The sequence below is a fragment of the Chrysemys picta genome, chromosome 3 (assembly GCF_011386835.1).
Source record: "Chrysemys picta bellii isolate R12L10 chromosome 3, ASM1138683v2, whole genome shotgun sequence".
NCBI lineage: Eukaryota > Metazoa > Chordata > Testudines > Emydidae > Chrysemys > Chrysemys picta.
In genome coordinates, this window is record NC_088793.1 from 202,878,258 (window position 1) to 202,893,339 (window position 15,082).

Genomic DNA, 15,082 nt, shown 5'->3' on the forward strand with positions numbered 1-15,082 from the left:
GTTGGGGGGATGAAATGCAGTGTGGTGAGAGGAGAAAAACATGCCCTGGAAGGACTTTTATAGGTAACCCCACTTTAGAATTCCCTGGCTTTCTAAAGTTTGTCATTTCAAGCGACACTTCTCTTCGGGCCTTTTTTCTTTTACATTCCTGCTACTTTGGACAGAGTTAGGGTTGAAGAAGTAAGTTTGTCAGGAAATATCCTTAGTTGTTTTGTTTTTCTGTTTAATAAAGTTGTCAGGGAAGAATGGTGTTAGCCCTTGCCATATAGAACTGTTTATTCGCCACCAAATAAATTACATTATTTCCTGGGCTACAGGTATGTCAAGTATATTTTGGCCTAAAATTTCTACAATTAAAAAAAACCAGAATTAAATACAATGATCCACCTTTATTTTGCTAACCCACGTGATCAAACCTAAACGTTACGATCTTACACTATCCGATCTCACATATCAGTGCGCTTGCAGAGAGGCAAACCTTACTAGAAAAGAATAATCTTTATTTTGGATGCTGTTTCGTGCCAATCCTTGCCCTAGCTAAGAACTCAAGCCGACTTTCATCTCTGAAGCATAAGACAGTCACGACCAGGGAATAACTAAGAGTCAAAATATAATCTGCAGCCAAAATGTCACTGAGTGAATATTCTGTCATTCATCTCGACACTTTGTACTTGGAATTCTGTTTATGAAAGTATCCCTCGCAACCTTTCCTGTTACATAGGACAGTAAGTTTCTTATTCGTTACATCAAAGCTTCACTTTATTAAGATTCTTTCAAGGCCCCAAGCACCCTCAGTCTTGTTGCATAAAATAGTTGCTTCATTAAGAAATGCTTAAGAACACCCAAAAGCTTTTTCCCTCCCCTCCAAAGCCCTCACAGATGTCTGTATAAGGACTGAGGCAAACAAAGAAAATTTAGTTTACAGACACAACCAGAATCTGACATCATTTTCATATATTAACCATGGAGGTGCTGCTGAGTTCAGTTCCGTACTTCAGGCTGAGTTCCATTTTGCATTAAAGCAGGGATGCAACCTCTGTTTTATATACAAAATAAGAGTGTGTCCTCCCCAAATGTCCAGCACTCACTCCCTGAGTACAGAATGAGTTTTTGGATAATTTACAAGTAAATTCATTCATTGGTTTATGCAGTCAAACTGGGTCCTTTAAGAAATTAATTAGTGTTGGCATGAGTCTTTTCTCTGTCCTGAGTGATCTTAGCAGAGTAGAGCACCAATCGCCACCCTTCCTGGCCAGCTAATTTGAAAGCAAGCGTACTATTGGCTGTAATGACTCAGTGGTACCAAGGCAGACTGGACACGTGCCAGGAGTTCTCACTTGATGGATGGCTTGGCCCAACTAGCATTGCTCTTCAAAGGTTCCATTCGGCGGCTGCACACTTGTTTGGGCATCAGTGTTTGCACTGCTGCTTGGCTCCATTGAACACTGGGCCAGCACCGCCAAAGGAACCAGAGGGGGAGCAAAGAGGAAGCAGAGACACTGGGACTCCGGGCCTGGGGTCTTTCTCTCCCTGCTCCCGCCACACAGCAGAGTGGGGGTCTCCCTAACGCAGCCTTCTAAACCAATAGGTCAGTGGCAAACTCAGGGCCAGATTCACCAGTAAGCTTTGGTTGATTTGTGCCGCTCTGGCGATGCAATGTAGTTCTAAAACTAGGTGAACTGGCTAGTGCCCTCTGGCTGCTTCGCATTGCTTTGGTATCCCAGCGAATCCACCCTTGGAAGTTTAATTTTTTTAAAAATGATTGAAGGTTGGTGCTGTGTATCTTCAAGTCCTTAGAAATATCTGGTAGCATTCCCTTTGGGTTTCTTATTTAGTGTTCATCTATGAAAATATTTTAGAACTAGGGAAATTCCCAGACAAAAAAATATATATTAAGATGGAGTTAAGGTTGAAAAGATGCCTCAGTAATTAAATAACTGCTACAGGGATGTGATAGTGATCTCAGAACTAAGCATTAAAAAACCAGGCAATTCAGAGTAAAGGTTACACTCAAAAGAAAATCCAAACATGTTAAGGTAAGAAATGCACAGTCAAGGCACGCAAAAAACTTAACTCTGCCCTGGAATCATGCCTGGGGGGGGGGGGGAGGGAGGGGGGGAGAGAATGATATGAAAAAAAAATCTAACATCTTTAAAATTTATTTTTTTCTAACCTGGGATTACAAATCCTAACAACCTTAATCATAATCACATGGTTTCTGCATAGGGTGACCAGATGAGAGGAAGAAAATATCGGGACACGGGGGGGAGGGTCTGACGGCAGAGCAAAAAAAACCGCTGAGTGCTGCTGGCAGAGCAAAAAAAAAAAATGCCGGTGGAGCAAAATATTGGGACAAATTGCGTCCCAACCAAAGATTGGTCAGGACACGGGACAAACACCTAAAAATCGGGACGGTCCCGATTTTATCTGGACGTCTCGTCACCCTATTTCTGCATGGTTTCACTACAGGGCAGAGTTAAGGTTGTTTGAGTGTATTACTGTGCATTTCTCACCTTATGATATATACTCTCATCCTTAACTTCATTTTACTGTAGATTCTCATCTGGGAATAATATTAAAGATACCTAGCTCTTATCTAGCACTTTTCACGCACAGATTTCAAAGCACCTTACAAAGCTGATCAGTGTCATTATCTCCATTACACAGTTGGGAAAACGGAATCATGGAATTGTTAAGTGACTTGCCCAAAGTTACACAGCAGGCCAGTGGCAGAGCTGGGAACTGACGTGGAGTCTCCCGAGTACCAGTGCAGGGCTCTATCCACAGGCGATGCTGGCTCCAAAATTTTCCCTTTTATTCTCACGATTAAAAAAGCCTTGTATTTGCATTAAGCTGAGAACATTTCTTTCACGTTGAGGCTGTAACATTCACAGCCGGTCATCACCAAAAGGACAAGATGCCTGCTATTACACGGATACCTTTCATGTTTGAAAAAATACCCGACATGTAAACTTCATTGCATGTGACCGCTGTAATCCACTGCGTTACTCGTCTTCCTCATCATCTTCCGGGTTCCTCTGCAGGACAGAGGTGAGTTTATTCTGTAAGACTGCTGCCAGCTTTTTAGAGGTTTTCTTGAGGAAAGCACTCCCGGGGTGAGCGTTATTGACATGCAGATACAAGTCCTCTTGCGTTGGGCCTGTGTAGCCGCAATCTTCGCAGACGTAAAGTTTATCGCGCCGCTGTTTGTACGCATATTGCTGCTGCACCCCGTGGATCTTTTTAAGGTGGGATTCCAGAGAACATCGCTGGGTAAACGCCTTGTTGCAGATCTCACATTTGTAAGGCCGAATTCCTATAAGGCCAGACGACATTGTTTATTAATTATGATGAATCACATTTATTGCAATAACAACAAGGAGTCTGGTGGCACCTTAAAGACTAACAGATTTATTTGGGCATAAGCTTTCGTGAGTTAAAACCTCACTTCTTCGGATGCATCCGAAGAAGTGAGGTTTTAACTCACGAAAGCTTATGCCCAAATAAATCTGTTAGTCTTTAAGGTGCCACCAGACTCCTTGTTGTTTTTGTAGATACAGACTAACACGGCTACTCCCTGATACTTGACATTTATTGCAATAACACTTAGGACCAACCAAGAAAAAACACCCCATTGCGCTAGGCTACAAACACTGATTAGTAGACAGTCCCTGCCCCAAACCGCATACAATCTAAATAAATATTTACACTTTCTTAGGATAAGATTTTCTGAAGTGGGTGCCTCAAGCGAGGCGCCTTAAATTCATATTAGGCACCTAACACCCTGTTTCAGGAAAGCACAAAAGCGTTTCAATGAGACTTAGGCACATGTTTAAGCTGAACAGGGAGGTTTTCTTGAATCAGTGTCCTAAATTATACGGTGTTGCCAACTCTCATGATACTGACTTTGATGGGGCCAGGGTTTCACCCTATGTTTCCAGTTCTTGTGGATGCTGAGAAAAAGCTGAAAATGTTTTCCTCCAAAGACTCAAAACCCAGAGGGCAAATAAAAAACACTAACTTAAAAAAAAAAAAAAAAAAAAAAAAAACCTCTTGATTTTTAAGCCAATCTCATGATTGTCGGGACCTTGGCTCACGAGTTTTGAGCTATTTTGGTCCATTTCCAACCTTAGATAAACTGGTGCAATTTTGTGTTTAGACATTGTGAACTTCTAATATTTATACTAGGGCTGTCGACTAATCGCAGATAACTCACGCAATTAACTCAAAAAAATTAATCGTGATTAAAAAAATTAATTGTGATTAATTGTAGTTTTAATTGCACTGTTAAATAATAGAATACCAATTGAAATTTATTAAATGTTTTGGATGTCTGTCTACATTTGCACATATATTTTATTCTGTTTTGTAATTGAAATCAAAGTGTATATTATTTTTGCTCATAAATATTTGCACTTTAAAAATGATAAAAGAAATTGTATTTTTCAATTCACCTCATACAAGTACTGTAGTGCAATCTCTTTGTCGTGAAAGTGAAATTTACAAATGTAAACTTTTTTTGTTACGTGACTGCACTCAAAAACAAAACAATGTAAAACTTCAGAGCCTACAAATCCACTCAGTCCTACTTCTTGTACAGCCAATCACCAAGAGAAACAAGTTTGTTTACATTGATGGGAGATACTGCTGCCCACTTCTTATTTACAATGTCACCAGAAAGTGAGAATAGGCATTCGCATGGCACTTTTGTAGCCGGCATTGCAAGGTATTTACATGCCAGAGATGCTAAACATTCATATGCCCCTTCATGCTTCGGCCACCATTCCAGAGGACATGCTTCCATGCTGATGATGCTCATTAAAAAAATAAGCATTAATTAAATTTCTGACTGAACGCCTTGGGGAAGAATTGTATGTCTCCTGCTCTGCTTTACCCGGATTCTGCCTTATATTTCCTGTTATAGCAGTCTCGGATGATGACCCAGCACATGTTGTTCATTTTAAGAACACTTTCATTGCAGATTTCACAAAACGCAAAGACTGTACCAATGTGAGATTTCTAAACATAGCTACAGCAAGCAACCCAAGATTTAAGAATCTGAAGTGCCTTCTAAAATCCGTTGTTGATGACTCAACTACTAGATCATTTTAGCAGAAATATCCAGCTAATTTGAGGCTGGAGGAGGGAGATTCTCAATCACAAATTTTTCTAGTAGCGTTGAAATGTTTGTCCCAATCTTACTAGTAGTTAGGTCACGTCTACACTATAGGTGCTCCACCAGTACAGCTATGGTACCACAGCTATGCCACTGTAGCGCCATAGCGTAGATTCTTCCTACAGGTTTCAGAGTAGCAGCCGTGTTAGTCTGTATCCGCCAAAAGAACAGGAGTCCTTGTGGTGCCTTAGAGACTATCACATTTATGCTCCTATTCTCCCTCCAGTGACAAAAGGGGTTTTTCCACTGCAGTAGATAATCCATCTCCCCAAGCTTGTCTCACCCCACTGTAAAGGCGGCTAGGTTGACGAAAGAATCTGTTGACCTAGCCGCCTTTCCAGTGGGGGTGAGACTAGCATAGCTACAGCGCTCCGGGGTGGGAATTCTTCACAATTCCCATCAAATCTAGTTGGAATTCAGGGAAAACATCAAGTTTCAAATCATATCTAGAACAAACAAAATGTAGCTCTTTTACAAATAATACCTTTGATTAAACGGAAAGAATTTATGCTGGTTACTTTTTACATTGAATTCAGCTCAGGCAATGGAAGATGACTAATCCGTTTCACTTTCATATTCTCATGCACTATCAGAGAGCTGCAAAGTTCTGGTTGCAAACACTGCAAGGAGCAATCATTTCACGGAAACGTCAGACTATACTATATATGGAAATGTGTCTGCTGGTCTTAGCTTTTTTTTTTTTTTTTTTTGGTCCTTAATAAAAGTTTGTTTTTACAAAATCTAAACTCTGGGTCAAAGTGAACCTGATGGTGTGTCTCTGCTGTTCCCTGCTGTTTGTCTCCGACAGCTTTCCATGCACAAATTGAAGATCCCACAATGCTTTTCAAATAGAAAGTCGCATATCTTGGCCAACGTTTTCTCAGCACGTTAGATGTCAGTGGCTGTGTGGGAGCGACTGCGAAGCCATAAATGCCGGGTTTGCCTACACAGTTATTGCACCTGGATGTGCAGTGGGGTACCTGGCTAATGACTGTGCTTGGGGATAACATAAACAAAAAGGTTAATCAAGGTTGCACCGTAGCATCCCTAAGGTCTTGGCTAGTATTGAAACTGAGAGAAATCAGGGAGCTTGTCCAGCAATCACTGGGTGTCCAAATCCTGCAGCACAGGCTAAACACTGCTGGTTTAGTGACCCCTATTTTATAGGATAGCCAGCTTGCCCAAGAATGTCTGCAGTGGTGAGGTTGGAGTCTAGGGGTCCCTCAGAAATTGCACAGGTGTAACTAGATTGATTTAGTGAAACCAGGGCAACCTTCTAGTGGACACTCTCAAAAAATCAATCAATCCATATTTATTTGGCTTAATTCAGTTATCTGCCACTCTTACAAGAGTGTCCACATAAGGGGTTATACCAATTTAAGCTCCCTCTGCATTCATACTCACACCAGTTTACTTAAATTGGTGCAAACCCTTGTGTAAACACTCCTATTCCAGTTTGACAGCAGTTTATTTTGGTTTAGCGTAATCCTGTTTCTAACTGAGTGAAGCTAATCCGGAACAGCAATGTCCACACAGCCTTTTGTACCTTAAATGTCTCCACACAGAGCCGCACAAGCCCTTCATTTAATGGATGCAATTTCTGTGAGGCCCAAAGCAGCGTGATTCTGCCACAGCTGGCTCTGTGGGGCATCTGTGCTCAGGGCTAGGAGAAGTCAGATTTGCTGTCTGGCTTCCCTCAAACCAGCCAGTCTGGAGGGGAGGCAGAGTAGGATGTAACCAAACGAAACCGTAGTTATCTGAGGTTGTACTGAATATAAAATCCTATTCTGTGGTTCACCCTTTGACTATTCACCAAAACACTGCTTTCTGTTGCCTGTAGGGGGCAGAGCACTTTAGTTTTAAAAAAGGAACACCACGCGGTCGGGCTGCAGAACCTTCTCCCAGCTGCTCTCACCTGTATGGGTCCTTACGTGTCTCTTCAGATCAAAGGTGTCATTGAAACCTTTGCCACAGAAGGTGCACAGGTGTCTCTTTACTTGGCTGTGACACTTCACGTGACGGTTGAGCATTCTCTGCAAGCGAAAGCCTTTGCCGCACAGCTCACAATTGTGCAGTGCCGCATCGTCGCAGGTACCAGTCGTGAACTAACGGATGGAAATAAAACATGGTTCGATCCGATTCTGGGTCGACAGGCAAGAGCAAAGAACAGGGGGATTCTCTCTCTGCACAGTGAAAGCATCCTCACGGTAACAACACAGGAGAAACTGAATAGTATCACCAACGAGAAATCGGCTTTTATTGTCTGAGGCCTTAGCTTCCACTTGCAGTGAGCTGCGTGAAGCTGACCCCTTGCACCCACATTCCTCACACCGACCTCCCTGCATTATCAGGGCTTTCATCTCCTAAAACATTAGGGCCAGAGATCCATCGCATCCGACAGAAACACGCCATAAAGTCCCTGCATTACATGTCCCCTCCCCATGCCCCCATAATCAGTGTCACAACCTGGATCTGAAAATAGAGTGCCATTTCACAATACCCTGAATTACCGTCCCAACTGTATCCAGGGCCTGATTTTCAAAGGCACAAAGGATGGCCAGGTGCCCAGCTTCCATTGATGGTGCACCTAATTCTGCCCTTTAGACCATATTTACTAACACGTATTGTACCTGAGGGTTTGTTTTTTAGCACTATTTTTAAAAAGAATGCTAAAAACGCTAAAGTCCCCCTAAAGGAGCTGTAGTGATTTGAGTCTGTGGGTTATTACAGTTAGTGGAATTGCATCTTAATAACATAGATTTGGGTGTAGATTATTCCATATGGATTTGGGCAAGATCTTCAGCTGGTGTCAATCGACTTCTCTCCATTTAAGTCAGTAGAGCGACACCAGCTCAGGATTTGACATATATACGAATTTAATTGCTCGGAGTGGAGAGTTCTGCAGAAACGGCCTCAAACATTTTGTGAGCCTCTGGATTTATTTAATAAAATGAGCTGAAAAGGTAAGCTCATGTGTGGGGGCGGGGGGGTCAGAGTTAAGGGTGAATTTCGAACTCTTGTTCAAACTTATATGAGAGAGGACTGACTGAATGGAAGAGAACAGGATTTCTAAAGCATGTGAAACAATCTTATTTGGGATTTGTAGTATGTCAGTTAGTGAGGCATGGATACCAGCTTCCTTACTGCCATGTTAATGTGGGTTGTTTGTGTTGGAAGAGAAACAGCTAGCACGACGTTGGGTTGGACATTGAGAAATGAGGATGACTCCCTCCACCGTCACAAGGAATTGTCCAGGCGTTATACAACCTAAAGCATGGACCACAGACTCCACACAGATCTGAGGAGTTCCGCAGCTTATGGGGCAAAGTCCGTAGCCCAATTCAACGGACAAGGAGCAATCTCAGAGTCCCTGTGGGTTTTTCCACAGGACGAAAGGGAACCTGTCCCATGAGTCATAAACCGGGATAATAGAAACATGCGGTCATGAGAAAAAATGAAAACATTCCAAAGATTTATGCCCTAATCCAGCCAAGCACTTCAGCACATGCTTCACTGTAAGACTATGAGTAACCCATTGGCTTCAATGGGACTCCTCATACTTAGGTATTTTGCTGGATCAGGACCTTGGTCCTTGTCTCCATGAGAGAGTTATGCTTGTCTAACTAAGGCCTCATCGTCACAGGAAAGTTTTACCAGTTAGAGAGGTAGAACCCCCTAGATCAGTGGTTTTCAACCAGGGGTACGTGTACCTCTGGGGGGTACGCAGAGGTCTTCCAGGGCGCAACCAACTCATCTAGATATTTGCCTAGTTTTACAACAGGCTGCATAAAAAGCACTAGCGAAGTCAGTACAAACTAAACTTTCATTCTATGTACTATACACTGAAATGTAAGTACAATATTAAACATTCCAATTGATCTATTTTACAATTATATGGTAAAAATGAGAAAGCAAGCAATTTTTCAGTAATAGTGTGCTTCTGTATTTTTATGTCTGATTAAGTGAGGTGAAACCTGGGGGTACGCAAGACAAATCAGATTGCTGAAAGGGGTACAGTAGCCTGGGAAGGTTGAGAGCCACTGCCCTAGATAGACACACGTAGCCACTCTGCTACGGGTTATTTTCAGTTTAGCTTAAATTCCTTCCAAGCAACATACTAAAACAAACACACAAAAAAGCCACCCTTATACTGGAATAAGAGCATCTACACAGAGGATTATGAGGGTATTTGAATTAACACCTTAGTTTACACCGAAAAAATTTCCCCGTATAGACAAGGCTTAAATCGGTTTAGAATCACACCTTTAGTGAAATCAATGCAGCTTTCTCGTGTAAACAAGATTTCAGTGTATCTCTAAGGACTTCCTTTTGCTGTGTCTGATGGAACAGAAGATTTATTTACCAAAAAGTTTCTAGAGGTTTTGGTTGTGAAGATAATCCTTACAAAGTAAGCCAGCATGCCATGTGTTGACTCTGCAGAGACTGAAACAATGGAGTCATCCCCAGTTTATCTCACTTGCCTGTTAATTAACTTGAAAGTGTTATTCTGAGTTAATGTTTTCATTCTTCATTCTAATACAAGAAAGGTCGAGCTAATGTGATTATCTGAAGTGGCTGGACCCGATGCTGGTGGTTCAGCTATTTGGAAGAACGTCCTTTATGGGGGAAGCTCAGTGTTTTGATTATGCTAATAGTTAAACATTAATTTGATAGCCACGCTGTCCATTAAGGATATATCTACATTGCAATGAAAGACCAGCAGCTGGCCTGGGTCAGCTGACCCAGGCTCTGGGGTTTGGGAGGCAGGGTTATAAAACTGCAGTGTAGACATTCAGGATGGGGCTGGAACCTAAGACCCCATGTGAGCGTCCCAGAGCCCAGGCTCCAGCCAAGCTGGAATGTCTATATTGGAATTGTCTAGCCCCAGAAGCCCAGGTCAGCTGACTCATGCCAGCCCCTCTGTGCCCCGGGTCTTATCACAATGTAGACTACCCTAAAACACAAGGTGCAAGGTGAGTTTAGCAGGCAGAGCAAAAAGGGACTTTAGCAGACTCCTGAGAATCTGCAGTGCATTTAGTGGTGTTTCTAGAAAGCTTGGGGGGTTCTGCAGAAACTCGGTTAATAAGACGATACATATTTCTCTGTGGCTTTAACAATATCGGGGATTAAAATATAAGGGTCATCTGTAAACTAGTGAGCAAAATAAATTCCACGGTTTGAACAAAAAATAACCCCAAATTCCCAGCGGATTCTTTTCTTCCCGGCCATATGTGGCCTAGATCCCTGTGGCAGTCAGCTCAGTACAAACGCGAGGCTTTACCTACACAGAGATCATGGCAGGGTCAGGGCCGACAGCAGCACAAAGCTATTAATACAAATAATAAATAACAATGAAGAGGCAGAGAATTAGGTTTTCCTGACGCGCTGGCTATTTTGCCTGACCCTCCTCCTCCTCATCAGAAGCAAAGCAATGCTCGCAGAAACTGGCTCATGGAAAAGATAATAAGCCAGTTGCAAAATTTTGAATGAAGCTTCCGTAGTGAGGCGGAACTCATTTGCTCTGATCGGGCTACTTTTTCTTTTACACCGGGGAAAAACACTCAGTTAACTGCCCTTTTTCCGTCTTGCCATTTCTGCTGAAATCTCCATTACAATCAGCCGGTTTTTGACTCCACTCAGTCAGGCTCCAAATATGTGCATGTGTGTACACGCAAGAAACACACATGGAGAGTGATTTTTTCCAAGTAGTTAGTTAACAGACAATTCATGAATTTCAACACACGGTGAGTGACTAAATCCCCTCGTCTGCCTTGCGAATCTCATCCACGGTTTTTGAGGGCGGGTATTTCCATAGCTTTGTATTTATTTAACTGAAAGAAGGCCCTTGGGTATAGTTTTGGAAGGGGGCAGAGGGTCTTTGCCCCCTCCAAACTGCATTGCTCCCCCACTCGCAGCCCCATTGGCCTGACTCAAGTTTCCCCCCCGGATATAGAAGTCAAACTATGCCTGTGAGTAGGCCCCAGTGTGGCAGGCATTGTGGCCCAGATCCTCCAAGGTATGTAGGCGTATAACTCCAATAGGAGTCAGGTGCCTAAATATCTTGGGTGGTCTGGGCCTGTGTTCCCCGGTTGACGGTCACCGGGCTGGTTGTGCGCCAGGTGGCAGATTATGAGAGGCTGGTGCTGTACCTTGATTTTCGATCTGACCACTGGGCGCTTCATGGCCAAGTCCAGAAGGGTCCCCTCTGCGTTCCCGATCTCGGCTGCTGGCTGAGGAGTCGGGGGATCACTCCGCTCAGCCTCCCTTGTGCTGGTGGCGCTGCTGCCATTGCTCTCCAAGCTGCAGCTGTCTTCAATGCGGTAGTTCAGCAGCACGCAGCTTATCCCCCCTGGGGCAAGGCAGAGAAGGGGGGTTACTGGGAAAGGGAGAGACGCTTGCTGCAGGGGAAAGGGGGTGGCCCGGATTCAGAGCTCCTGCAAGAGGAGTAACAGTGGCCAGGGGAGGGGCAGCAGCAGCAGGGTGCCGATGGCAGCTACAGTGCTGTCAGGGGCAGGCTGGGCTCTGGCCCTTCCCAGAAGAGGGTTGGGGGAGCAGAGTGGGAGGGTGCTGCCCAGGGACAGGCTGGCAGGGGGCAGGCAGGCAGGGTGCTGCCAGAGGGCGCAGGCTGGCAGGGTGCTGTCCAGGGACAGACAGGCAGGGGCAGGCGCGCAGAGAGCAGATAGGCAGGGGGTAGGCGGGCAGGGTGCTGCTGGAGGACTCTGCCAGAGGACGCAGGTGGTGGTGGGGTGCCAGGGTGGCAAGGGGCAGGAAGGCAGGGCACTGTCCAGAGGCGGGTGGGCAGGCTGGCAAGGGGCAGGAAGAGGGCAGGCAGAGTGCAGGTGGCAGGGGGTGCCAGGCTGGCGGGCAGGACGCTGCCCAGGGGCAACCAGGCAGGCAGGGGGAGGCATGCCAGGCTGGCAGGCAGGGCGCAGGTGGGGGGGAGGAGTGTCAGGCTGGTGGGCAGGCAGGGTACTATCCAGGGGCAAGATGGCAGGGGACAGATGGTGGGGTGCAAGGCTGATAGGGCACAGGTGGCTCCAGGCTGGCAGGCAGGGTGCAGATGGCAGGGGATGCCGGGCAGGTGGGAGAGGGGGTGCCAGGCAGGGGGCAGGTGGTGGGGGGTGCCAGGCAGGCAGGAGGCAGGTGATGCCAGGCAGGGCACAGGTGGTGGGGGTGCCAGGCAGGCAGGGAGCAGGTAGTGGGAGGTGCCAGGCAGGGGGCAGGTGGGAGAGGGGGTGCCAGGCAGGGGGCAGGTGGTGGGGGGTGCCAGGCAGGCAGGAGGTGCCAAGCAGGGCACAGGTGGTGGGGGTGCCAGGCAGGCAGGGAGCAGGCAGGGCGTAGGTGGGAGAGGGGGTGCCAGGCACGCAGGCGGCAGGTGGGGGGGTGCCAGGCAGGCAGGAGGCAGGTGGTGCCAGGCAGGGCACAGGCGGTGGGGGGTGCCAGGCAGGAAGGGAGCAGGAGGTGGAAGGTGCCAGGCAGAGCACAGGTGGTGGGGGGTGCCAGGCAGGAGGCAGGCAGTGGGGAGTGCCAGGCAGGCAGGGGGTGGTGCCAGGCAGGGGGCAGGCAGGTGGTGGAGGTGCCAGGCAGGGCACAAGTGGTGGGGGTGCCAGGCACAGCACAGGTGGTGGGGTGTTCCAGGTAGGCAGGGGGCAGGCGGTGGGGGCTGCCAGACAGGCAGGGGGCAGGCAGGGGTGGTGCCGGGCAGGGGGTGCCAGGCAGGCAGGGGGTGGTGCCAGGCAGGGCACAGGTGGTGGGAGGTACCAGGCAGAGGGTGATGCCAGGCAGGGCACAGGTGGTGGGAGGTACCAGGCAGGGGGCAGGCAGCGGGTGGTGCCAGGCCGGGCACAGGTGGTGGTGGGTACCAGGCAGGGGGCGGTGCCAGGCAGGGCACAGGTGGTGGGGGTACCAGGCAGGGGGCGGTGCCAGGCAGGGCACAGGTGGTGGGGGTACCAGGCAGGGGGCAGGCAGGGGGCGGTGCCAGGCAGGGCACAGGTGGTGGGTGATGCCAGGCAGGGGGCGGTGCCAGGCAGGGCACAGGTGGTGGGCGATGCCAGGCAGGCAGGGGGCAGGTGGTGCCAGGCAGGGCACAGGTGGCGGGGTGCGGGGGAGGCCGGCGGGCAGCGCTGTTTGAGCAGCGGGCGGGGCGGGGCGGCGAACAGGGCAATCGGAAACTCAAACACTTAATGGTCCCAAAGTTCAAACAGCCCAGCCGGGACCGGCCGGGGCTTCCTCCTTCCCGTTATACCCGCGCAGGGGGCGGCGGCAGGAGCCCGGCGCCCCGCCCCGTGCGCTCAGCAACCGGCTCCGAGGGCAGCAGCCTCGGGCTGTTCGGGGGGCGCTGCCCCGGGCACTAGGGCCCGATCCCGGGGGTGTCAATGGAAAGCCCCCTTTGGCTTCGGGGGGCTTTTGGATCAGGCCCAGAGGCCAGCGGGACTGGGAGTCACTCGGGGGGGAGGGAGTCTGGATCAAGCACAGTTGGGGGAAGGTCCCCGGGCATCAGCTAGGATCAAGGGGGGACACATCCCCCCACACCCCGATCCCCCCACATCCAACCCCCCACTCCCACACACACCCAGCCCCACAGCCCCCCCACCCTCCCCACTCCCATACACCCAGCCCCACAACCCATATACACACCCCACCCCCCCACTCCCCACCCACACAGCCCCCACCCACACATACAGCCAGCCCCACAGCCCCCCACCCACATACACACCCCATCCCCCCACTCCCCACCCACACAGCCCCCACCCACATACACACCCCAGCCCCTCACCCTCATATACCGCCAGCCCCACAGCCCCCCCCCACATACACACCCCATCCGCCACACACAGCCAGCCCCCCACCCACATACACACCCCAGCCCCCCACTCCCCACCCACACAGCCCCCACCCACATACACACCCCAGCCCCTCACCCCCACATACAGCCAGCCCCACAGCCCCCCACCCACATACACACCCCATCCCCCCACACAGCTCCCCACACCCACAGCCAGCCCCACAGCCCCCCCACATACACACCCCATCCGCCACACACACCCCAGCCCCCCACACCCACATACAGCCAGCCCCACAGCCCTCCCCACACCCCACGTCTCCATTTCTGTGTCCCAGCTGCGATGTACTATCACGTGCGACGACCCCCCCCCCCCAATCTGTTCTCGCTGAACATCTTCGCCCTCCCCTCCCAAACTCTTGCAAAAACTGCCCCCCCCCCGATCCCCGGGGAGCGCCGCCTTCCCGCTGCGCCCCGATCTATTTCGGGGAGGGGGTGTCAGTCTGTCTCCCCTCCCCCTGCTGGGCAGAGAGCGGTTCTGTCGCAGGCAGGTGACCGCCCTACCTAGCCCCCAACCCCCCCCCCCCCGGTGCCAGCCGCCCCCCAAAGCGCCGCGCTTGGCTGGCCCCCGCCGCCCGGCGTGGGAGCGCAGGGCCCCGCGGCTCCGCTGCCCCGTACCTGGGATGTAGGTGTCCGCTCGCTCCTCGTCCGGCAGCTCATCCCAGCTGCGGCTGGCCGGCTGCGGGCTTCGCCTCTTCACCAGGAAGGCTCTGGGCATGGTGCGGGCGGGCGCCGGGCTCCCCCCTTCCTCCCCCGATTGCGGGTCCTCCTGCTGCCCCCCGGCCCTGGGCGCGCCGAGCCGGGCCGCTGCAGCTGCAGGGCGGCCCGCACCCCCGGCGCCGGCAGGGGGTCCCGGAGCGGGGAGCGCAGCCCGCACGCACCCAAAAGAGGGGAGGGGGGGGGGGAAAGTTTCCTAAGGTGGAATAGAAAAATGCACCAGGAAACTCGGCGAGGAGCATGCGTGCTGCAAACATAACGGTGTCAACAAGCCTCCTTACCTGTCCGACCGGTTGGAGCGGCTCCGCTTTGTTCCAGCCCTTCCTCCTTAGGCATGAATGTTTGCA

The 15,082-nt window shown here is 49.5% G+C and overlaps 1 protein-coding gene across 1 annotated transcript; it reads right to left on the minus strand.

Moving 5' to 3' along the window:
* Positions 1 to 254: 254 nt before the first annotated feature.
* Positions 255 to 14,880, minus strand: OVOL2 (ovo like zinc finger 2). The gene is made up of 4 exons (XM_005287500.4): positions 14,637 to 14,880; positions 11,326 to 11,525; positions 7,092 to 7,281; positions 255 to 3,316 (listed from the first exon to the last, which is right to left on the minus strand). The coding sequence occupies exons 1-4, from the start codon at positions 14,734 to 14,736 to the stop codon at positions 3,006 to 3,008; spliced, it is 801 nt and encodes a 266-aa protein (XP_005287557.1). The 5' UTR covers positions 14,737 to 14,880; the 3' UTR covers positions 255 to 3,005.
* Positions 14,881 to 15,082: the final 202 nt, after the last annotated feature.

What these genes read in the sequence shown, in the direction of transcription:
- OVOL2 (XM_005287500.4), bottom strand. Translation starts at nt 14,736, where the DNA reads ATGCCCAGAGCCTTCCTGGTGAAGAGGCGAAGCCCGCAGCCGGCCAGC. An exon ending in AGCGGACACCTACATCCCAG is followed by an intron (nt 11,526 to 14,636) that starts GTACGGGGCAGC and finishes GCCTTGCCCCAG; the next exon opens with GGGGGATAAGCTGCGTGCTG. An exon ending in ACACGTAAGGACCCATACAG is followed by an intron (nt 3,317 to 7,091) that starts GTGAGAGCAGCT and finishes CTGGCCTTATAG; the next exon opens with GAATTCGGCCTTACAAATGT.